The sequence below is a fragment of the Protopterus annectens genome, chromosome 7.part0 (assembly GCF_019279795.1).
Source record: "Protopterus annectens isolate FY-2018-M chromosome 7.part0, PAN1.0, whole genome shotgun sequence".
Lineage (NCBI taxonomy): Eukaryota > Metazoa > Chordata > Ceratodontiformes > Protopteridae > Protopterus > Protopterus annectens.
The window spans coordinates 287447482-287473638 of NC_056739.1; the positions used below are offsets into that span (position 1 = coordinate 287447482).

A 26157-nucleotide genomic window follows, 5' to 3' on the forward strand; every position below is an offset into this window, starting at 1 on the left:
AGCCCCCAACCCAAAGTCTGAGGTGTCTGAATAGCTCAAGAGAAGGAATTGGAGCCTAGAAGTGAAGCCCCAAATTGCACAACAGAAGGGAATTCAGACCGATGTTCGATAATGGCATTGGGACTGGCAGTAAAGTAGTTCTCAGTGTCTGTGTCTGTATGTCATCTTTATGCCCTACTCATTGTTCAGGGAGCATATGTGTGACATACAGTGCCTGTAAGATCTATGGGCTCTGATATATTTGCTGGACATTGAGCTATCCTCGGCAGGAAATCCCTTATGCAAATAATGCTGCAACTGTGATATGAAAGGACATCTGATATTGCATTAAATTACTATACAGTATTTTGCCATTAATATATAAGTAAATGTGTGTTTCAACACAGCTGTTCCCAATGACCTCAGAATTACTGTGTTGGGTTATACTGTAGTCGTGTATGGTTTAATATGCAAAAAATGTCATGAGTACTTTGAAATCAGCTAGCAGTGGTGCCAGCTTTTATATGGAGATTACTACATAAAAATCAGTGTGGACATTTAATATAAGATGTAAACTGACTATATAAACATAGTATCTTATAAATTTCAGCAAGTGAACAATGATGGTACAATAGATAACTTCAGTAATGACTCAATTGTTAACCAATGATTGCAGGATGAAGAAGGATGATGATTCTTTGACAATCAACAACGTTGCAGAGAAGGATCAGGGTGAATACACTTGTATGGCAAGTACTGAACTGGATGAGGACTCCGCTAAGGCAAATCTCACAGTCTTAGGTAGTAATTTTACATGATTTCATAAGATATATTTTTTGTTCTTTGTGTTTACTACATATATATTTTTATTTTACAGTTAAAATCTTTGTCATTCTAGTCTGATGGCACTCTTGTGGGCCAAGGAGGAGGCTGTGGTTTGTAGACACTTAATGCCTGTTCTGGTAAGATAGCCTTAGTTCCAAACAAGTACTGTTAACTGTGGCATTTCAGGGAATGGCAGCTCTGCTGAATAATAATTAGGTACACAGTAGTTTGCTGATGTAGACTACTTAATCACACAACTTTCAGATTAACAACTTTGAGATTCTGAAGGAGAGGTAAGTCTGAACTTATATTCATTGACTGCTTAGTGATATTTTTGCCATATGTTAAGGCACATGATATACTCTTTCTGTGTATTGCAAGTCTGGTGTTTAGAATGAGGCACTGCAGTTAGACAGTTCATGTGTGTGCACTCCACAATGCTGTGGTTGATGGGGGTGAAACTTGGAAAAACCCTATCTAGTGGTTCCTGAACCATAGTGCCATCTTATCATAATAAGTCACACTGCGGCCATTCCAGAGGGGCAGGTTCCTGTGTCACAAGTTTGAGACCAGCATTGGAGAGCTTACTGAAATAAGCATTAAGTAATATTGCCACTTGCAATAAATTGTGGCTCTCATTTCATGTAACAGACTTTTGTTGGGCATTGACTAAAAACATTTAGTGGTTGGAGTCAGAAATTCACTATGAGCAGCAGATGCCAATATGTATGCCCCGACATAACTATACTACTAGTTCAGATTTTTGTTTCCAAAGTGAGTCAGCTGCTAATGTACCGTTACTAATCTGTCACATATACTATGCGCTTATACACTGTATACAGTAGAATACACGGTGCAGAGTCTGTACCTTTACCAATGGTATGATGGCTGCATCTTCAGGAACTAATTTAATAACAAGCTTGCAAGAAAAGATTTTGTTTTTAATATTCTAAAAATATCCAAAGATTATAGCTAGTAGGCAGATGGGGATAGGGGAGCCAAGAGAATCAATTACCAGATAGTGCTGGGTATGTATAAGGGAAGAAAAAACACACAGTGGGTAGCAAATGTAGTTGAGTGGAATTGGGATCTGTCATCTCCCTGATCTCCACATTCCATTACTGAGAAAACCGTGTACCTAATTAGGACAACAATCTACAAGTTAGGCTGATTATCTTTCCTTGTAGCAGAAAGTTGACAACTTACTGGTTTAAAAAGTGATGTACATGATGGAATTTTTAAGTTAAATCTAAAGAGAAGCAGGAAACTGGTATTTCAGTATCACATGATGCAAAACTCTAGGTTAAGCAACATCAAAAAGATGTGACTGTTTCTCTGATTTGTTTGAGAAATTGACTGCAAGGTTTTAATCTATTGACTGTAAACCTGAATTCTGAATTTCACTGCATGAAGAAAGTTCATGCTTTTAAGTGGTCCATAGTTACTTATAATCACCAATATGGAAGTAGTTGGCACAGTTTGTTGGAGCGTAGTCTTAAGTTATTATACTTTGAAAACTATATTAATTTAGCAATGAAAACCATATTAACTTAGCAATGGATACAATTTAGGATAATATAGAAGTTTCTATTAAATGTCTGGGTCTGGGACGCAGGTCTCCTTCCTACTGGTCACATGATTTCTGAACGCAAGGCCTTTCACAACTATGTGACTAAAGCCTCTTAAAACTATAAAAATTTGTAGTAAAAATGGGAGCAGGATGGGATGTGGCAAGAATCTGTACATCTGTCTCCCCCTTAAAGAACAGAAACAGAAGTATGGAAAAACTGGATGCTAAATATTTTTTAATCTCATATCAGCAGTCTTTAATTGGGTGTGTGATTAGAATATCCCTTTCTGGTACCTGCAAGTCCATATGTCTATGAATCCCCAAAACTTCTTTCATTTAGAGTTTACATGCACTGTGCTGTGTGAAATGAGATTACATATTAGACAAGGAGACCACACCCTAGCCTCTTTACGCAACTGCCACACCCACAAGTTATTATCTGAAGCATGCACACTTCAGCTATTAATCTTGAGACTTGACGGGAAAATTTTAAACCATTAATATTTTCTTGTGGACTCAGATCATACACAAAGAGCTCCACTTGCATTACATGTTCTGCTTGGTAGAGAAACACTTGGTCTGGCACCACTACAAATGCCAATGTTTCAACTTAATTACTCAAAAACATGGAAATCACAAACTCTAGGTCTAACTTCTTTCAAGATGTAGGATAATAAAAAAATGAGGGATGAGAATGATCATTTTGGGGATCAGCAGGGTGGTCTGTTGCCTAGTCTGAGGTTCTTGTTGGATACTGTGTTAAAACAAATTATGCTGAGTACAGGCATAAGGAACACCCTTCCTAGACTCAAGTCCACTTCTCTTCAACTAGTGATGGGTTGAGCTTGTACATCCATTCCTGACAGCTAACTTGGGAGGTTAATCTTGAGGTATCGGAATCACCCCCACTTCTGGTCAGATAGTCAGAGCTCTTGTACCTGGCCTGCTTCCCGGGTTTGGTCACATGAGAACTCTAGCTGGTGCTTAGTGGTTACATTCAGGAATATTTTTTTTTCTTCCATGTTCTCCTTCTCTGGTACCAGCCAGTCTTGGTGTAGGAGAGTGCAGCAGGTAGTCTCACATCAGGGCTTGTAAATTATCATATATGATGTTGCCTTTTACAGCCACCTCTACATATGGGTATGCTGGATCCAAGCCTAGTAACCTAGACTTCAGTTCTTCAGCTCCATGACTCAAGCTTCTGTCCTCTCCTCTCATCTCCTCTCCCATAATAAAACATCAAGCACTCTACCCTCAGATCTCATTTGCTGAGCTAAAGAACGGACATGTTCACCAATGCTCAGCTTTTGGCAGATACGTCTGTTGGTCATAGAGATTATTCTTCACCTTTTTTGCCTTTTCTCTTCTCTAAAGTTAGTTTTTAGTCCTTTCCTCTTCAAGCTTTAGATCTGCTGGGTTTCTTCTGTGTGATTTTTTTTCCATTTTCTCTGGCGAGAGTTATTTTTGGTGTGTGTGTGTGTGTGTGTGTGTGTGTATGTGTGTGTGTGTGTGTGTGTGTGTGTGTGTGTGTGTGTGTGTGTGTGTGTGTGTGTGTGTGTGTGTGTGTGTGTGTGTGTGTGTGTGTGTGTGTGTGTGTGTGTGTGTGTGTGTGTGTGTGTGTGTGTGTGTGTGTGTGTGTGTGTGTGTGTGTGTGTGTGTGTGTGGTGATGATGCTATGGTTGACAAGGCTTTAGGCTTTTAAGATGCCACTGCAGGAACCACACAAGTATGCTTATTGCTTGGATTGGCTCATCTCAAGGAAGAATGCGATATTTGTATCTCCTTTGGCCCTATGTTGCTGTTGGATCAACAATCTAAATTGATTTTGAAGGGTTTCCTTGCTGCCAAGGTGAGAGGATTGGTACCATCTACTTCTGGCTTTCCTTTTTGAATGCTGCTGATAGGGATAAGGAGGACAGAGCCTAGCATTGACACTGACAAAGATAGGACACATGAGAGTAGAAAAAGGTCTCCAGTCCCCTCAAAACCTTAGAAGGACCTGTCCCATAGACTCCTTTAATGTGACTCCTTCTCCATCAGCTCCAGGGTTGGGTCCCATCCAGATACACTCTCTGGTTGCACCCAATTTGCCTGATCCATTTTTTCTCCGGCACTTTGCCCAATTAGGATTCAGTCACATACCCAATCCTCTCCCCCCATCACACACACACATACACACACACACACACACACACACACACACACACACACACACACACACACACACACACACACACACACACATGTACACGCACACGCACACACACGCACACATACACATACACATGCAGACCAGGACACCAGTCTTCCTTGGCTTCTTCCAAATCCATGCTGTACTATAAGAGTTTGTCAGAGGTGGAGTAAGATAAGATGATGAGGATGTTTCTGAAGGCTTAGATCTAGTTGGGGTTCTTCTTGCCCCCTCCTCTACTAGAGTGGTGAGACTCTGCCCTTCCAACTCCATTGTTATTTCTTCTTCTCCAGGCTGCTTGCCAAAACAGTCAACCCTGGATCTGAGTTCTACCAGATTGGCCCTCTGTAGGAACCAACAACCTGGATGTCAACAACAACTATTTCTTTGACGTATTCCTCTTATGACAACTTGGGAGATTGGTAAACTTTGAGGTTTCAGAGACTTCCTTTCCTCTGAAAATGTCAGCATTTGACAGTTTGGCACTAGCCTCGATCTCTAATCTGACCAGGGTAGCGACCAGGGAGGAGGAGTCTTAGGATCTTTGGATCCAAAGAGATCTTCACAGCTGGCCTCAGCATCAGCATTTGAGATGTTCAGGAAAATCCTCTCTGTCAGGAGAGGGGGTGACCCATTCTTCCATGGGTTGACTTCAAACTCTAACCATTTCTGTGTCTTCAGTGCCATCATCATCTTGTTCTAGGACAGCCTGTCTCTACCCATTCCAAGCCACCTCAAGGTATTGGTTCCCCTGCTGCTTCTGAATCTTCCTGGTATCTCTCATCATGGAGGAGCATAGGAAGCATAAATTCGAAAGGAGTCATTTAGATTTCTCCCAGGAATATTTGAATGAAGACCCTGACCTCAATGAAGGCTTAAGGTTCCCCAGATGTCCCACGGAAGATGTCTTGTATGGTGAGCTTCTGGAATTACTTAGAGGGGTGTTTGATCCACTGATACGCCTTCTCCTAAGGATTCACTGTTCCATGAAGCTTCCTGTGCAGGCCCATCTACAAGTTGGGTAGTAGCTCCAGCAGACTGTTTAGAGGACTGGGTGTCCAATTGGGCTTTGAAGGAACCAGAAGTGGTAGAGTCAATCCCATGAAAACCAATTAAAATTCTAGTGCAAACAAAGGATAGAGCCCATTGCAGTAAGGGGTTTACAGTAGATGCCATTGTGTTGGCCAGCCACAGCTACTAAACAATTGCTCTTGCTAGAGATTTAAAATGCCAGTCCCTCTAACATAAAATCCAAGCCATTAAACAGGTCTGGGAAGTGTGTATATGCTTCAGCAACCTTTGCTGTGCAAGCAATGGATTTCATGCCCCATTTGACCAGACTGGAAAGGGATTTGACTAAGGAACTTTCTGTATCACAACAGATTCCATGATGGTAGAAACTCATAGGTCTTTTGAAACCCAACTGGCAGCTGTCACCAGCAGTGGATACTGGCCTTACTATTTGCTGTCACATCTGAATGCAACTCTGTGACTTTGTGGAACATTCCAAGACATCCTCTCTGAATGCCTCTTTCAATGAGTGCACTTGTTTGGACCCAAAGTTAAAGATATATTAACCAGGAGCCAACAGGATGGCAAAACCTTGTCTGACATTAGATTCTGTTTTTCCACCCTACAGAAGTCCTTTTCTCATAAGCAGAAAGGATGTATATTTTTGATTCCGAAAATCTCAAAGTTTTGTTAAGGGCACTTCTGGTGACAGGACCCCCCAGGGCAGAAAGGGGAAGTTTAATGTACACTGACCTAGGGTCAGAAGCAGACTGCAGAACCAAGGGTTTAGATGGCCTTTTGCCAATAAACCCTGTCAGCACTCCTTAACAGTTGCCCATCTGCCATTTTCTGAACGCAGTTTGGGGGCACATAACTTCCAACCCTCTAGTCTGGAAGGCCGTCAGCTCCAGTTCCTGGATGTTGAGAGTGATAAACAGAATCTATTACATTCCCTTTGCAGCCATTCCAAAGACATCAAGAAAGACCCTTCCAGACACTCCACCTCAAAAAGGACAGCACAGGAAATAAAGTTGCTAAGGAAGAGAGTAATTCAAGAGGTCCCACCAGACTGAAGAGGATCTGGAGTTTATTCAGGGTCCTTTTTAGTACAAAAAATAAATGAATAAAAATAAAATAATGGGGACCAAAGCAAGCTGAATCTTTTTGTCAAGCAGATATCATTCCAGATGTCAGGTGCAGCCCATATTGGTTGTTCTGGGAAAGGACAACTGGATATGCTCTGTGGATCTACAAGACACCTACTGTCACATCAAGATAACCAGCTAGTCCAAGAGGTTCCTATCCTTCTCACTTTGAGCCAGTCACTTCCACTTCAGAGCATTATCCTTTAGTCTTAACATTGCCCCCTCCCCAGGCATTCAAGTACATGGCAATGGTAGCAGCCCAGCTTAGATTACAGGTGTTCCCATAATTAGACAACCATCTTCAACAAGGGAGTCACTGATTCATGCAAGAAACTCCGTACTCCACTTGAGCTCTTCATTAGGGGTTACTGTAAATTTAAAAAAATCCAAACTGAAACCTGTTCAGACCTTGAAATTCATAGGTTGCCACCTGAACTCCCAGACACAGATAGGCTCCTTCCATTCAGACTGTCATCACTGCATCTTCAGGATTCCCAAGTCTTGCATCATCAGAACCCACCAGCATGACTGATTATTTGACTTTTAGGATCCATAGCAGCTACAGTCACTCTAGAACTACACGCAAGATTTTACATGACAGAATTTTAGTAGACTCCTTCTGTTCAGTAGTCTATAACATCTCAGTGGATGAAGCATCTCATAAAGCTCACTAGGATCTGCAAAAATATTACATGGTGGTTGACTTCCTCTTTGTTTCTCATGGGAAGTCCCATTGTATTTCAATCATCAAGGGCAACTTCAACCAACAACATCTTTCCCCTAGGGTGGGGATGGTATTTAGGAGGGAGGATGGTCCCAAGTAGCTGGTCTCAGACTGGGGCCTACCTTCACATCGATGTTCTGGAGATGCAGTCAGTCCATGTCACACTGCAGGCTTTACAAGATTGCCTCCCTAAAGGTGTGATAGCTGTACTGACAGATAGGCATGTTTGTATTTTGTTACATCAACAACCAAGACTGAAGTTGATTGTACCCCTTATGTCAAGAAGCCATGATGGGGTGGCAGTGGGCAGTGTCTTACCAGCACTTTCTTATCACCATACATATCTCAGGCAAGTTAAATATCTTAGCAGAAAGACATAGCAAGTCTATTCCACTGCCATGAGTGGTCCTTCAGTGAGTTAGCTGCATCCAAGATTTTCAGCCACTGGTGCTAGCCTTGCTGTGACCTGTTTGCAACACTGGACAACACTAGCTACAATAGCTTTTTTGTCCTAATTCCTCAGGACAGACAATTTGAGAGCGACACTCTAATCCATACTTAGCACACAGGACTCTTGTGTTCTTACTCTCCTATTCCACTCAGTCAAGTTTCTTCAGAAAACAGCCTGGTGCAAAGAAAAAAGTGATTCACATTACCCCCTTCTATTCTCAACAGGTTTGGTTCCCTTCTTGTGGCCTCACCTGGTATTCCTGCCCTGAGTCAGGGATCAGCTTCCAGATCTCATTTTTCAACCCACTGGTAAACCTCAATTGGATATCTAATCTCTCAACCTCACTGCTTGTTTTCTCTACTTGCAGTGATGGCCAGACATTCCAGGCTTTCTGCCAGAGTTGTGCAAATTATCACATCTTCCCAAAGGCAGTCCACTAGGAAGACCTACAGAAGCAAGTGGAAGAGGTTTACTCTTGAGTGAATTTCAAAGGTTTAGATCCATTCCCTGTACCACTAGCTTCTATTTTGGATTTCCAGGTGGGTTTCTTTCCTTCAGTGGTTAGTTATTATACATGATTAAAGTAAATTTGTCTGCTGTTTCTAATTTTCACATTGGAGAACAGCATGTTTCCATTAGACTCTCAAAAGCTTTCTTAAGAGGTGCTTTTCAATTCCAGCCTCTTTTGAGAAATTCTGTTCCTCCTTGGGACATCACCATTTTGTTACAGAGGCTTACCAAGGAGCCATTTTAACTTGCAGCTTTTGCAGATTTAAAATTTCTGTCACAGAAGACGTTTTTAGTGGTGGTTACTTCAGTCAAATTTCTGAATTGCAGGCATTGTTATGCAAATATCCTTATTTGATTTTTCACAAGGAAAGGATTTCTCTCAGAACTAACCCAGCCATCATTCTCAATGTGGCATTAGAGACAAACTTAAACAAAACTATACATATAGTAGTTTTCTTTCCTAATTTTTCAAATAAAGGGGGCTATCTCCTACATTTCTTGGATGTTTACCATCAGCGTAGGTTTTATTTACACCATACAAATGACTTCAACTCTTCCTTTCCTTTTCTAAGGCAAAGCTAGGTTCTAGTGTGTCTAAAATTACCTTTTCCAGGGGATGATCAGAATGTATTATACTTGTCCATAAGGCTAAGGAATTATCACTGCCCACTAAACAAAAGGTGCATTTTACCAAACAGTAGCAACTTCTGCAACTTTCTTTAACCATGTCCCATTAGGTATCTGCATAGCAGATACTTGGCCCTAGTGCATATATTTGTCTATCATTAAAAGTTCCACCTGCAGTCTGGGTCTAGAGCTGCTTTTGGCTCTACCATTCTTTGGAATATCATTCCATAGTCCAACAGGGGATTTTCTAGCTCAGAATTCTTTTCTAAGTATTGAGGCAGATAGAAAAAACATCAGATATAAAAATCATGTACATACCATAACACTAGATCCAAGTTGTCATCTCCAGCACATATCAGTATCCCTGGCTTCCATTCCCCTTTCAAATTGCCACTTTTTTATTACTCTTACTGAACAATACTGGACCTTCCCAGAGCCTTTCTTGGTTACAAACCTGTCTACTTGCCCTATGTGGGTACAGTCCATTGTCTAGAAGGTATTATTCTGTTCATATTATGGTTGATAATACATTGGGGAGGGAAAATGCAGTCTGTGGGTAGAGTGGTTGATGGTGCTTTATGGAAGAAGGGAAGAGCTTGAGGCTTAGAGCCAAAGTCTAAATTGACAACCTTAGATCCAATTGGTTCCGATATACCGCAGTGCTGAGACAGACAGAAGATGACAACATGAATCTACCATTATAGTGACTACATAACTTTCCTTTCTTCAACATCAGACAGTTGTCTGATGTGTTGTAAGGCTGGCCTCAAGGGTATAGAAGAGTCCCCTTGTGGGGAAAAATAACTGAAACCATCATCAGGCCTCTCCCACCTCCACATTGCTTTTAAGCATGCCTCTATTTTGTCAGTATCCAGTCATTTTTTCTTTAGTCTCATCAGTTGCACCCTTGACCCCATGTTCATCAGCTGAGAATGGGCCAAACACCCTGGAGTTGGCTCTGGCAAAATCTGTCTCACCTTCTTGTATGGAAGAGAACACAAGAGGAGCTTGAGACCATTATCTCTGGGAAGGAAAAGAATAATGAATCCTTTCCTCCCTGTAGTCATTCTGTCTCTCTCCAGAATGGTCTCTCCTCAGTTAGCATTGGGGAAGAAGCTGTAGGGGTTGTGGGACATCCTTCCCATAGAGCCTATGCTAAGGGGGTCTATATTACATTATTCATAGGTTCATAGGTTGATACTAGGCTATCTGCCCTAGGGCATTTGTAAGCCTAGCCAGAGTGTGTTTGGCTTTTGCCACCCTTTTAGATTAGTTGACTGTGCCTCTGTATAGTAGGTCACAGAAGATAGCCCTTTTGAGGTTAGTTTACTGTGCCTCTGTCTAGTAGGGACACAGAAGAGATCCCAGGGGTAAACCTACGATCTCCCATCCACTCATCAAGATTTCTCTTGAAGAGGGTCATTGAGGGACTCTGCCTAACATGGATTGGGATTTTGTTCCAGAGTGAGGGGAGCCTCTGGGATACGAATCTGTCCCTCCAGCATGTCCTATTTATTTCTGTGCTGAGGTTTAAGTCCCTGGAGCATGTAGCTCTAAGGGATTTGGATTTCCTGAGGTGGAGCATGTCCATTAATTCTGGGTTGGACATGGCTTTATACGTCAGGAACAGATCGCCTCTGAGTAGGCGGTAAGCAACTGAGTAGAGCTGGAGATTCTTTAGCCTAACTGCATAAATCATCTGTTTGAGTCCTTTGATCCTCTTGGTGAGGTTCTTTTGGGGTCTTTCCAGTTGCTGCAGGTGTCGGGTAAGGTACATCCCAAATGGGGCATTGTATTCAATTATGGGCCTGATGAGTGATGAGTAGAGGGGCACAATGACCTCTCTTGATCTAGATGTGAACCCTTTTGTGATAAGGTGGGCTATATAGAAGGTCTTTCTAACCACTTTGGCAATGTGATTGTCAAAGGAGAGATTGCTATCTACTTGGGTCCCCAAATCCCTAATTACTTCTTCCGTACTTAATGGATTACCACCTATGTGGTAATTTGTGGGCACTTTGTTTTTCCCAGAGGGGATGACTATGCACTTTTTGGCATTTAGCTTTAGGCCATGGCTCTGGCACCAGTTATCCATCTCTGTGAGACCCTTTTGGAGGATGCTTGTGTCAGTCAGCGAGTTGATTATGGCACCCAGTTTGCAGTCATCTGCGAACTTGGTCAGCCATAGTCCTTCCATGTTAGCCTGTACCTCAGAGAAATATGTACCGAACAAGAGAGGCCCCAGGACTGAGCCTTGTGGGACGCCATTTGTAACTGGTTTAGAATCTGACGTGGCAGCTGCAATTCTAACCATGTGGGTTCTATCCCTGAGCCAGTTTGCAACCCATCTTGTGACATAGGGGTTGATATTTAAGCTAGTGAGCTTATTTATGATGCCCGAGTGGAGTATTGTGTCAAAGGCTTTTGCGAGGTCCAGGTAGGCTGTGTTGACTACCTTCCCTTCATCTATGGCCTTGGTGACTGTTTCAAAGAAGTTGACCAGGTTCAAGAGGCAAGATCTGCCCTTAACAAAGCTGAATTGGGTAGGATCCAGTGTTTGGAGGTTCCCAATGTCTTTGTTTATGAGTTTCATGATGATACGCTCCATTACTTTGCAGACCAGGCTAGTCAGGCTTATAGGCGCGACAGTTTCCGGGGTCCGTTGTGGCACCACCTTTGTGGAGTGGGACCACTGTTGCTGTACGCCATTCCTTGGAAACATAGCCCGTAGTAAGGCTGAGATTGAACAGTGACTTTATGTGAGGGTTCAGTTCTTCTTGGAGTTCGTGAAAGACACAGCCTGGGACACCGTCCAGTCCCATTGATGCTGTGTTTCTTGCTTTGGAGAGGGCAGCTCTCACCTGTGCATCTGTGATGTCAGGGAGGCTACACTCTGTTGGGATAGACATTTGCTCTTTTGGGGGGGAAGGGGGGAGAAGTTTGCACTGAACCTGTCTGCCAGGATGTTGGCAATGTCTGTGGGTTCAGTGTATTTTTTGTCTATTTGAACTAACTCAGAGCATATCTGGGAGTTGCCACCCAGGTTCCTGACATAACTAAAGAAGGCCTTGTGATTATCTTTAGCATCTTGTGCAATTTTTCTTTCGAAGCTGGCCTTAGATGATTTTATGAGGGATCATAGTTTCTTGCTAGTACTGATCAGAGATGCCTTCCCTTTTTGGGATTTTGCTCTATCATGTAGTAGCTTTCTCCTTCTGTTGTATAGCTTATTTATGGCTGGGGTCCACCAGACAGGTCTCCTGCCTTTGGAGGAATGAGTCTTGGTTTTATTTGGGATAGCATGATCCATGCATTCCTGTAGGTGTCCATAGAAAGCGTTTGTAAAGGATTCTGCAGTTTGGGCCGTATTTTCCACTGGCCTGGGGGCTTTGAAGGATTCCACCTCGGTTTTGAAAAGTGTGAAGTTTGCTTTTGAGAAGTTCTTCACCGTGGTTTCCTTGGCTGGGGGTGGGGACAGGATATGGATGTCCAGTGAGATTAATTTATGGTCAGATCTTACCAATGAGGGGTATACCTCTGGTATGGAACATAGAGTCCCCATGTTGGTGATGATCAGGTCCAATATGTTTTCCCCTCTTGTGGGAGTGGTGACCAGTTGTTCCATAGCATTTGAGTTGATAAATTCTAGGAACCATTGGGCGAGGGTGTTGGGGCTTGAGTAGTGCTCCCAGTCTATGTTTGGGTAGTTGAAGTCACCCAATATAATGGTGTTTGGAGAGACCTTCATATTCTCCAATGTTCTCAGGAAAGCCGAGTGGGGTTCCTGAGTTTGGAAGGGTGGTCTGTAGCAGGCTACAAACTGAAAGGCAGTTTTGCCCACTGTTAGTTGCACATGGATGGTCTCCGATGCTTCATGCAGTGCCACAAACCTGGAGGTGTGATTATCTTTGATGAATATGGATACTCCCCCTCCTTTTGTGGTTCGGTCTGAGTTTTGGGGCCGAAAAGTATGGTATGACGTATAACTTGGTAGTGCTGGGGTGCTCTCGGGAGCCTTGAACCAAGTTTCTGTTACTGCACAGATATCAATATTCTCCATACTGAGGAGAGCCACGAGTGCATGCATCTTCAGGTTTAGACTTCTGGCGTTGAGCAGCATTACCCTTAGTTTCTTTTTCTTTGTGTTGTCTATGGAGGTGGGTTTGTCTTTTGAGCCTTGCCTAAAAAAGGCACTATGGGGGTGGCAAGAGCCTTAGCCAATATTCGAAAGCCCAGGGGTGACAGGTGCAAGCCATCTCTAGCGAAGCAACGTGGCTTGTCGAGCATGTCATCCCAGCCTGACAGACACTGGATCCCCTTTGAATGACACCAATACTTTAGCCAATTGTTAAAATTGATCATTTTGTCTTTATACTGTGGTATCATTCTTGGTGAGGGTAAGATGCTACTCAAGGTCAGGGTCATTCCGGCCTGGGCTACATGATCAGAGAGCTCCTCTATGTCTCTTTTCATGTAGTCCAGGGAGGTATGTCTCAGGTCATTCACACCAGCATGGACAATGACGGAGTCATATTTGTACTTGCTTTTGAGTGACCTGAGTGCTTGTGTTATGTGGCGGATCCTTGTTCAGCCTGCTGAGTGGGACGTCAGTGTGTCTGACATTAGAGTCACCTATTACAAGTGTATTAGGTGTGTTGTTTAGCCTTAAGTGCTGTGACTGTGGCACACTGACTTTGTGAACTATGTTATACATGGGTATTGTTGTGGGGTAGTGGTTGCTTGGATGTCTGCTTTGGAGGTCTTTGCTGCTTGGGCAGATTTTTATTTAGAGCCTTCGAGTATGTTTTTGTGTGTTTATGTTTGGTTTTCTGTTGTGATAGGTCTATGTGAGACTGGATTTGTGGTGTGTGTGGTTACCTTCTCCTCCTGACTGACTGCGCCAGTATTGGGTTGAGAGAGCTCAGCCACCAGTTTGGCTATATAGTTGCATCTCTCACATATATTGTTGGGAGGAGGAGAGGGTGGTCTGTGTACATAAGGCAGTTGTAACATTGCCTCAAGATTCCCAGATTCACCAGCTGGACTGGAGAGTAAACCCGAAACTGACTTTTGGACATGCCAGAATAGTATAAGGAACTACTTTTTGACTGATCAAAAAGGACCAATAGTGAGCCAAGTACTTAAAGGGAGTATAAGAGGGTGTAGTGGTTTAGTTTATTAGTGCTTACTTATAAGATTACTTATACAAGCAACTGCAGGGCTTTAGAATGAAAATAGAGTGCTTACTTTGAGATTTAGAACAGTTCTAAGGGAAAAAGTGAAGAGCAGACTTTGTGGAGCCGGGAATACTTTAAACCCGTTTAAGCAGCGCTGCCCGATCATGCAAAACTGCACAAATGTGGGTTCTAAAGCAGGGAAACTGAAAGAGATAGGAATTGACCCAGAGCGACCAATAAGCTACTAGTTTCAGGGCTGAGACCACTCCTCCAGGGACAGATAGGCTGCTCAAAGCTCCCCACTCTCACTGGTGAACAGAGAAGCTTCCTCCTATCCAAGTAAGGATATGGGCAACACAGGAAACTATACCACAGTCCGGAATTCAGCAAAACCTGAAATATGGACTAATCTAGTTCAGCAAAGGCGGGAAAAGAGAATTTTTTTTTGTTTTGTTTTTTTTTTGTATTTTTTCAGGAAACAGCAGAAAAACACACAGAAAACACTGTAAATGCTATAAACAGGCTAGCGCACTTTAGTGTGTAGCCTACAATAGTTATACAATACAAAAGTGACTTAAATTGATATAAAACAAGTGCAAAAACTGTAAAAAGCAGAAAGCAAATGCAATTTAAACTTTTTAAAGCACAGATCAGTTAGAAATTCGTTTTAGGCAGGAAAAGGCAGTCGGAGCAAAAAAGCAGAGAAAAAATACTTAAATCTGGAAAAGTCTCTCTTGGGTCTCTCTGTTGCCTGTATCACTCTGCAGAACACCACAAGGAGCTGTGTGGAGTTGTATAGAATAACAAACTTTCTAAATCACAGATTCGGTAAAAAAAAATGGCGTTTTAGGCGGAATTAGTTAAGACAGCAAGAAAAGCAGAAAAGTGATAATCACTCCAAAGTCACTCTTTTGTCTCTCTGCTGCTGTAGACTCTGCAGAACACCTGGAAGGCACTTGCTGAGCGGAATACAAGCGTAAAAACTGTGCAAATGAGGTTTTTATAGCAGGGAAGTGAAAGAGATAAAAATTAGCCCAAAATGGCCAATAAACTACTATCTTCTGGGCTGAAACCACTCCTCCAGGGACAGGCTGCACAAAGCTCCCCTCTCTCACAGGTGAACAGAGAAACTTCCTTCTATCCAAGTAAGGTAATGGCAACACAGAAACTTGTTACACAGCCCTGGATTCAGCAATAACCTGAAAACTGGACTATACTAGTTCAGAAAGGTGTGAAACAAGTATATATTTTTTTTTTCAGAAAATAGAGCAGATACAATCAAAATTAGCCCAAAAAGGCCAATAAACTACTAACATCTGGGCTGAAACCACTCCTCCAGGGACAGATAGACTGCTCAAAGCTCCCCTCTCTCACAGGTGAACAGAGAAACTTCCTTCTATCCAAGTAAGGTATGGCAACACAGAAACTTGTAACACAACCCTGGATTCAGCAATAACATGAAAACTGGACTATACTAGTTCAGAAAGGCGAGAAACAAGTATATATATATATATATATATATATATATATATATATATATATATATATATGGGTCTACTTCTATTCGCTGACAGCCCATTTCACCGAAACCCATTTCATTGACAACTCATTTCATTGACAAACATTCTAGGTGGGCTGCCCACACACCCAACTATATATAACAACTCCACAGTCGCACAACAGTGGGAGGGCAAACCCAGGTTTTTGCCTTGAATACTTTTGTCAATGAAATGAGCTGTAAACGAAATGGGTTTCAGTGAAATGGGATGTCAGCGAATAGAAGTAGACCCATATATATATATATATATATATATATATATATATATATATATATATTTTTTTCCAGAAAATAGAGCAGATACAATCAAAACAACACTTTACCCAATTAACCAGTTAAAAAGCTTAAAACTGAGCCCTGTTCCAGCAGTCTTCAATCAGACAAGTTCTAACTGCACAGTCCTGCCACTAGGGTACAGAGAAACCTTCTCCAAAAAAGACGGCCTGGGTCAGTGCACAAGTCATACAAACAAAGCTAGATCCAGCTGGCCTGAATCTAGTCTATGCTACAGCAAACAAGGCGTACCGATTTCAGAAAGAAACAGTTCAAGTAAGCATGCGCAATAAGCCTTTAACCAGAAATTCCCAGCTCAGAAGGGCAGAATGTAGCCTCTCCTCCCACAACAGTGCAGACCACAAACGTTCTTAATGTAAAATAACTGGCCTGAAGCCCAAGTCCTTAACCTAGAACTAATACACTTTTAGAATAACAGACACTGAGCCTTCAATCAGCAGTTCCCAACTTAGAAGGATGTACACTACCTGTCCTGCCACAACAGTGCAGACCACAAATGTTCTTAATGTAAAACAACTGGTTTGAAGCCCAAGTGCTTAAACCAAGGGCCTTAGAATAACAGTTACAATTTAATCAGGCTACTAACAAGCAGTAATAAAGGCAGCAGAATAAATTTAATTGAGTACTTTTAAAAGAGGCAACAGCAAAATAAGGTAATAAAGTAGGAAGAAACACAAATACAGTAAGGCAGATAAAGTGCATTTTTTTGAGATGGAGGAAATAGAGCAGATTAAGATACTATAGGGGAATGCCCTTCCCAAGTGCTCTCTCTGTACACCGCACAGGAGATGGGACTGGTAAGAGCATCCAAAATCAAAATATGATCTCACTGTACTCAGTTGAGTGAGCAAATGAGATGGGTCCAGGAGGAGTGTGCAAAAAGAGATTTACAGCAGGGGCGGGCAATTCCAAAGCCACCAAGATTAACACCACAACAAGAAACAGTGGGGGTGGGGAACTAACTGCAGAGATTCAGAGACACAATATTTACTGAATCCAAGACACACAATATTTACTCACTCAAATCTTAAATAAGTGCAGAAAATATACATAAATCAGCTTGTCTCCAGATTATATATGCAGACAAGTCTCAGTAGCCAGCAACTCGATTTAAAATGATAACTAGAAATGTAACCAACACAGATTTTAATGCTAGCAGAAACTCCCAAGCTAATTAACAGTAACAAAGGAATTTCAAAGCAGTCTAAAAACTTTCAGTGAGCTCAGATGGCTAATTGCAGAGATTCAGAGACACAATATTTACTGAATCCAAGACACACGATGTTTACTCACTCAAATCTTAAATAAGTGCAGAAAATATACTTAAATCAGCTTGTGTCCAGTTGATATATGCAGACAAGTCTCAGTAGCCAGTAACTCAATTTAAAATGATTACTAGAAATGTAACCAACACAGATTTTAATGCTAGCAGAAACCCCCAAGCTAATTAACACTAACAAAGGAATTTCAAAGCAGTATAACAACTTTCAGCGAGCTCAGATGGCTAACTGCAGAGATTCAGAGACACAATGTTTACTGAATCCAAGACACACAATATTTACTCACTCAAATCTTAAATAAGTGCAGAAAATATACTTAAATCAGCTTGTGTCCAGTTGATATATGCAGGCAAGTCTCAGTAGCCAGCAACTCAATTCAAAATGATTACTAGAAATGTAACCAATACAGATTTTAATGCTAGCAGAACCCCCCAAGCTAATTAACACTAACAAAGGAATTTCAAAGCAGTCTAACAACTTTCAGCTAGCTCAGATGGCTAACTGCAGAGATTCAGAGACACAATATTTACTGAATCCAAGACACACAATATTTACTCACTCAAATCTTAAATAAGTGCAGAAAATGTACTTAAATCAGCTTGTGTCCAGTTGATATATGCAGACAAGTCTCAGTAGCCAGCAACTCGATTTAAAAGGATTACTAGAAATGTAACCAACACAGAGTATAATGCTAGCTGAAACCCCCAAGCTAATTAACACTAACAAAAGAATTTCAAAGCAGTCTAACAACTTTCAGTGAGCTCAGATGGCTAACTGCAGAGATTCAGAGACATAATATTTACTGAATCCAAGACACACAATATTTACTCACTCATATCTTAAATAAATGCAGAAAATATACTTAAATCGGCTTGTGTCCAGTTGATATATGCAGACAAGTCTCAGTAGCCAGCAACTCGATTTAAAATGATTACTAGAAATGTAACCAACACAGATTGTAATGATAGCAGAAACCCCCAAGCTAATTAACACTAACAAAGGAATTTCAAAGCAGTCTAACAACTTTCAGCGAGCTTAGATGGCTAACTGCAGAGATTCAGAGACACAATGTTTACTGAATCCAAGACACACAATATTTACTCACTCAAATCTTAAATAAGTGCAGAAAATATACTTAAATCAGCTTGTGTCCAGTTGATATATGCAGGCAAGTCTCAGTAGCCAGCAACTCGATTCAAAATGATTACTAGAAATGTAACCAATACAGATTTTAATGCTAGCAGAAACCCCCAAGCTAATTAACACTAACAAAGGAATTTCAAAGCAGTCTAACAACTTTCAGCTAGCTCAGATGGCTAACTGCAGAGATTCAGAGACACAATATTTACTGAATCCAAGACACACAATATTTACTCATTCAAATCTTAAATAAATGCAGAAAATATACTTAAATCGGCTTGTGTCCAGTTGATATATGCAGACAAGTCTCAGTAGCCAGCAACTTGATTTAAAATGATTACTAGAAATGTAACCAACACAGATTGTAATGATAGCAGAAACCCCCAAGCTAATTAACACTAACAAAGGAATTTCAAAGCAGTCTAACAACTTTCAGTGAGCTCAGATGGCTAACTGCAGATATTCAGAGACACAATATTTACTGAATCCAAGACACACAATATTTACTCACTCAAATCTTAAATAAGTGCAGAAAATATATTTAAATCAGCTTGTGTCCAGTTGATATATGCAGACAAGTCTCAGTAGCCAGAAACTCGATTTAAAATAATTACTAGAAATGTAACCAACACAGATTTTAATGCTAGCAGAAACCCCCAAGCTAATTAACACTAACAAAGGAATTTCAAAGCAGTCTAACAACTTTCAGTGAGCTCAGATGGCTAACTGCAGAGATTCAGAGACACAATATTTACTGAATCCAAGACACACAATATTTACTCGCTCAAATCTTAAATAAGTGCAGAAATTATACTTAAATCGACTTGTGTCCAGTTGATATATGCAGACAAGTCTCAGTAGCCAGCAACTCGATTTAAAATGATTACTAGAAATGTAACCAACACAGATTTTAATGCTAGCAGAAACCCCCAAGCTAACTAACACTAACAGAGGAATTTCAAAGCAGTCTAACAACTTTCAGTGAGCTCAGATGGCTAACTGCAGAGATTCAGAGACACAATATTTACTGAATCCAAGACACACAATACTTACTCACTCAAATCTTAAATAAGTGCAGAAAATGTACTTAAATCAGCTTGTGTCCAGTTGATATATGCAGACAAGTCTCAGTAGCCAACAACTTGATTTAAAAGGATTACAAGAAATGTAACCAACACAGATTTTAATGCTAGCTGAAACCCCCAAGCTAATTAACACTAACAAAGGAATTTCAAAGCAGTCTAACAACTTTCAGTGAGCTCAGATGGCTAACTGCAGAGATTCAGAGACACAATATTTACTGAATCCAAGACACACAATATTTACTCACTCAAATCTTAAATGAGTGCAGAAAATATACTTAAAATCAGCTTGTGTCCAGTTCATATATGCAGACAAGTCTCAGTAGCCAGCAACTTGATTTAAAATGATTACTAGAAATGTAACCAACACAGATTTTAATGCTAGCAGAAACCCCAAGCTAATTAACACTAACAAATGAATTTCAAAGCAGTCTGACAACTTTCAGTGAACTCAGATGGCTAACTGCAGATATTCAGAGACACAATATTTACTGAATCCAAGACACACAATATTTACTCACTCAAATCTTAAATAAGTGCAGAAAAATATACTTAAATCAGCTTGTGTCCAGTTGATATATACAGACAAGTCTCAGTAGCCAGCAACTCAATTTAAAATGATTACTAGAAATGTAACCAATACAGATTTTAATGCTAGCGGAAACCCCCAAGCTAATTAACACTAACAAAGAATTTCAAAGCAGTCTAACAACTTTCAGTGAGCTCAGATGGCTAACTGCAGAGATTCAGAGACACAATATTTACTGAGTCCAAGACACACAATATTTACTCACTCAAATCTTAAATAAGTGCAGAAAATATATTTAAATCAGCTTGTGTCCAGTTGATATATGCAGACAAGTCTCAGTAGCCAGCAACTCGATTTAAAATGATTACTAGAAATGCAACCAACACAGAGTTTAATGCTAGGAGAAACCCCCAAGCTAATTAGCACTTACAAAGGAATTTCAAAGCAGTCTAACAACTTTCAGTGAGCTCAGATGGCTAACTGCAGAGATTCAGAGACACAATATTTACTGAATCCAAGACACACAATATTTACTCACTCAAATATTAAATAAGTGCAGAAAATATACTTAAATCAGCTTGTTTCCAGTTGATATATGTAGACATGTCTTAGTAGCCAGCAACTCAATTTAAAATGATTACTAGAAATGTAGCCAACACAGATTTTAATGCTAGCAGAAACACCCAAGCTAATTAACACTAACAAAGGAATTTCAAAGCAGTCTAACAACTTTCAGCGAGCTCAGATGGCTAACTGCAGAGATTCAGAAACACAATGTTTACTGAATCCAAGACATAACATATTTACTCACTCAAATCTTAAATAAGTGCAGAAAATATATTTAAATCAGCTTGTGTCCAGTTGATATATGCAGACAAGTCTCAAAAGCCAGCAACTTGATTTGAAATGATTACTAGAAATGTAACCAACACAGGTTTTAATGCTAGCAGAAAGAAACCCCCAAGCTAATTAACACTAACAAAGGAATTTCAAAGCAGTCTAACAACTTTCAGTGAGCTCAGATGGCTAACTGCAGAGATTCAGAGACACAATATTTGCTGAATCCAAGACACACAATATTTACTCACTCAAATCTTAAATAAGTGCAGAAAATATACTTAAATCAGCTTGTGTCCAGTTGATATATGCAGACAAGTCTCAGTAGCCAGCAACTCGATTTTAAATCTGATGAAAAGAGCGAATGCTGTTTCATTGAACTGATAATGTTGAAAGACCTAAACAGTGAAGACACGGGACATCATTTTGTTTCGCAAGGAAAAAAGCGGTGGGCCATGTCTTCGGGACTTTGCCATTTCCTCCACTATGGTACAATCTCAGCATTAGTATATTTAAGTAGGGGGGGGGTCTAGGGGGTGAAGCCACCCCCCCACCACTCGTTTTGTATTTTAATGTTTTTTTTTTTGGCGGAGCAACAAATTTTTTCCCTGGGAAAAAAATTGCTGTTCCATGTCTTCGCTGTTTTGGATTTTTGACATTATCAGTTCAATGAAAGAGCATTCGCTCTTTTCATCAGTCAATAATGTAATATAAACACATGCTAAGGAATGTTACTTGTGCAGGCTGGAAGCATCTAATACCACTTCCTTAGCTTCCAAGAATGTAGATGCCATCTACAAATCCACAGCTAAGTGGATTCCTGTCTACTCATCCCAGACTAGAATCTTAATTGAGCTTGTCTGTATGATTTTAACTCCAGAGACCTCAGCACCTTGACACCTTATCATATGAAGATGTAAGGTGGCATTCTTTTTTACATCAGTGGGGCTTAGATTCCCTTAGCTATTTTTTCTGTCTGGCCAGATAGAGTCTATGCAAATTAGTCAGTGGAAGGGGTTTCAGCCCTTTCCATTACTGAGGTCAGGTAAAGTTAAGACCACTAGTACAGTTTAAGCAGTGGACTGTTATCTGACCCTCTGTAATACTGACCCTTGTGCACATACTTGATGAAGTAGATCAGGTTCTTCTTTGAGTTTAAACAAGACATCCAGGATGCTTCTATCTGGGAGGAGTTTCGTTTGGGTAAGTGTGTAAGGATCTGGTCAAAGACATCCAAAAGTGGAAGCAAACTGTCAGTACAGCAGCTGTTCTGTATGTCCACCTCTTTTCCTCAAGTTTTCTTCTATGCAAGACAAATCTAGGAAGCAGCAGCCCTCTCAAAAACTAAGGAAGGCCTTCAAGCACTAGACAATATTGCTTCTCTCTTTGGTGCCAGCTAAGTCACCTAGGAGATCAGTGCCTGCAGCCCAGCATCTGCAGTCATGGCTACAGTCCTGGAATGCCTTTTGGGAAGGTGTATAGTTATATGCTAGTTTGACTTTCTTCCTTGGTTTGCAAAGATGTAACTGAAGTAAGATGGTGTGGCCCAAGCTTTCTTACTTCAAGGAAGACCTTGAGAACTGCATCCAGTATGCACCACCTTGTCATTTTAGAATGATGCTGTGTTTGACCAGGTTTGTCAAGATCTAGACAAAGACCTCCAATAGAGGAAGTTAGTCCTTGCTGCAATGTGGGCCTTTTTTGAGGGCCCATCCTGGCTCTATGTCTTCTTCCAGTATAATCCAGTCCCCTAGCTGGACACAGATTAAGGACTGCTCTCAAAAATCACGCAATATCATGTCCCCTGTTTGTGCCAGTTAAGCATCCTAAGGAGAAAAAACTACCAATCCAGAATCAGCACTCCTTGCTGCAGTCCAGACTTTCTTTTTTGTGGGGAGGGGTCTCAGATTTTTCCCTGACTTGGAGTGCCATGACATGAAAAAAGAGAGTCTGTGGGTTTGCAGTCACCCTGGTCACAGCACGCCAGATTTTAAAACCCTTGGGCCAGGCCCAGAGTCTACTGCTTGGAGGGATTGCACATGCTCTCATCTTCATGAGGAGAACAGAATTCTATACTTGCTTCCTTTCAGTTTTGAAGGAGATGGGGAAACTTCTGTCCCATTCTGGATCTCACTATCTTCAGTGAACACTCCTGGGAAGTTCCAGATGCTTTCTTTTTAGTGGGTTATATGTTTATTGCTGCAAAGTGCTTGACTGGTATCACTGGACATGGTTAATGCCTTTTTTTCTAGTACATCAGTATCTAGGGTGTTAATAGGATGCTTTTTTCTTCTTTGGGATCAGTTGCAGTAGAAAATGCTGCAGTCTGGTTTATCCTGTGCATCGTTGTTCCTTTCTCTGGAGGACTTGCTCTTGGTAGGTCCATGAAGGGATGATCCTAATAGCAATCTTTGCTTGGGTTTTGCCAGAACTGCTGTCAGTGGAGATGTCAATGAACTATGATGAGTTCTTTAAATCTGGCCCTTAGGATTTCTTAAAGATACAGCTGGATCTCACTTTTACCCATGGAAAGAACCTAAAAGGTTATATGTTCACATGTTATTGATCTATGAGGATCTTAAGATGCCTAGCCTTATGTTCCCATGGTAGTTTTTAGCCCTTATCTTTTGCATACAGATAACTCAGACATAGGTCAAACAAGGATATATTGGGATATTTACATGTTTCATCTTTGAAATACATGGGTTATATACTATGGGCGAATTTGGCTACCCATCTATCTGCCCAAATTACATTTGAATGGAGTACGAGAAGTACTTTGCTTTATATGCATGTGGAGTGGAAGATGTGTCCGTAGAAGCAATATTATCTGATATACAAACCTATACCTGTAACATGTTTTGTTTATTTTACAAAAGAGTGTGACATCCCTTTAATGGGTGTTTATAATTTCAGTGGACATGAGAATGTGCAATTTGTCTGACAGACTAGAGTCTACTGAATGTCTATATGCAAGGCAAAGGTCACCACTCAGTAGCCTGTATGAAACTGAAAAGAGGAACAAGGCTTTGAGACAGTCTACATAGTTTTTACTATTTAGGCCCTTGATATTTGTTCTGAAAAAGTATTGTGGTCCATTCCAGTTGTGACAAGTGTTTGGACAGGTGCATACCAAAATGGACATTGTACTCAATGATCATCTAACTACAGTGTGAAAATTACATGCCTGGATCTGGATGCAAAAGCTTTTAGATGTAAGCTGTGCAATAAAATTGCAGCAGTGGATACATGTTGATAAAAAACAGTTCACTGGAGACATAGGTTTCCAGAATCCGAAATGTCATTCTGCATGAGGATGCAGACAAGGGTCTAAGCTGAAACTCTTTTGTGCTTTATGAATTTAACAAACTGCTGTCTAGATTTTATAGCAGCTTTCAGTTGTCTGAGAATGCAGGAGATGCAGTGGTAGCAGAGACACTGCACAGTTACAGAACGTTCGGTGTTATACACCTGCTGCTTTACTGCAGAATGTTGAACAGTCACCACCATTGTCAGTGTGGTCCTTCCCTTGCTGCACTGGAACGTGTGCCGGTTCTGGCAGATGTTTCTACTACTGAGATATGTTGAAAACATAGCTTGTCACTGGGTCAGAAAAACTACCCAAAATTGCCCCATATACACACAGCCTGAGAATGGGGATACATATAAACCATTAAGGGCTGAGAGTACTGCTTCGTGTAATGATGGCTCTTGGAGGATGGAGTCCAGGCCAGAACTCCTCTTCTGTTATTCCTACAACTAATACATTGTGTGGTATCTAATTATGAAGGGCAGTACATATTCACACTCCTTGTGCAGAGAAATGATATGGGTCTGACATGGGCTGTAGTAAGAGACATCACTTTCTTAGCTGTTCACTTCACGCGAGAGTTGAAAGTTCTGGCAGACTACTTAAGCCCCTCATTTACTCCCTTCCTGGAGTTGTGGATTTGAGAATCTTGTCTGGTCAGTATCCTCTAGTACTGAGGCACCCTGAAGACTGAACAATTCACCAATCTAGAAAATGCAGTCCATTGCTGTTTCTGCTTGGTGCATCAAAACAAGACGGAGTTGGCAGCTGGGTGTTTTCTCTCTCCCATAACAAGTGATTCTTGTCCAACTTCCCACCATTCTCTCTTCTTCATATCAGAGATTTTCCCATCTTTCCTTAGTGAACAAGAAGAATGTAGTTTTAGGTTCTCTGGTGTTTCGTGGTAGAAGAAATCCCAACAGTACAAATAAGTTGTCCTCTGCTGCTGCAGTGGGAAGCTGCCCCAGCTCTGGGTGTTTCTTCTAGTTCATAACCCATGTTTCTAATGCACTTCTGTCTGGATTTTTGAAGGTAGTTGAAGCTTCCAGAAAGGCCTCCAATCATACTTATTCTGTCAAGTGGAAGCAGTGCTTTATTTGAGTAGAGGACTATCCTTTGCAGACAAATCCATGCTACTGTTCTAACACTTGGCATCTTCATGATCTTATTTTTTTTAGGTGTTCCATGGTCAGTTGGCATATGTCTGACATTTAAGCCCAGTAGGACATTATGGATGAGGCCTAACACTGGGTGGCCAAGCAGTTCTTAAAATGATTCTGCATTTCCATCCTCTTCTAACATACCCTGAAGCACTTTAGAACTTAAATATTGTGAATGGCAGGCTGGTCTACCCTGCATTTAACTTTGTTCATTTTGCTGCTTTGAAGCTCCTGTCTTACAATGTGTTGTTTTTGGTGGCTGTCACCCCTAATACCAAGATATTACAGCTACAGCAGGAGCTAATATTTGGTCTTTCATAAGGACTGGGTTAGTCCATGCTTCCTACTGAAAACTGGTATCAGACTTGTGTTTGACCCAGTCCATTCATTTTCTGCATTGTTTTTCTTCTTCTAAGGCAAAAAAATAAGGAAGGGGGATTCTTTTCACCCCTGATATGTTTGGTGATATTATTTTCTATGGGAAATGTGTGTGTGAGCTCTGGAAGAGGAACATTTGTTAATCTCCTTTGTTAAAGGAGGAAAGTGCTGAATCTTGCATGCTGACCCTCTGCAAATTGATTGCTAACATCACAATTTTTCACCACCAGGTAATTCAGTGTCTGACTGTAAAAGCTATTCTAGCAGTGACATAACTGCTTCCATTTATATTTTTAAAACAGTTTTGTGGTCATCTGGACTAGGGACACTTTGTTGTAATTTCACAGCTTCACCAAGCATTAATGATTGAACCATGACT

At 40.9% G+C, this 26157-nt stretch overlaps 1 protein-coding gene across 30 annotated transcripts in view; it reads left to right on the forward strand.

Annotated features, from left to right (window-relative positions):
- The window catches only part of NFASC (neurofascin), a 2999343-nt gene that overhangs the window by 2098309 nt on the left and 874877 nt on the right, over positions 1-26157 (forward strand). For all 30 annotated transcript variants that reach the window (XM_044076767.1, XM_044076768.1, XM_044076766.1 and 27 more), the window contains one exon: positions 656-780. In XM_044076767.1, coding sequence (XP_043932702.1) covers positions 656-780 — 125 coding nt within the window. The remainder of the gene's footprint in view (positions 1-655; positions 781-26157) is intronic.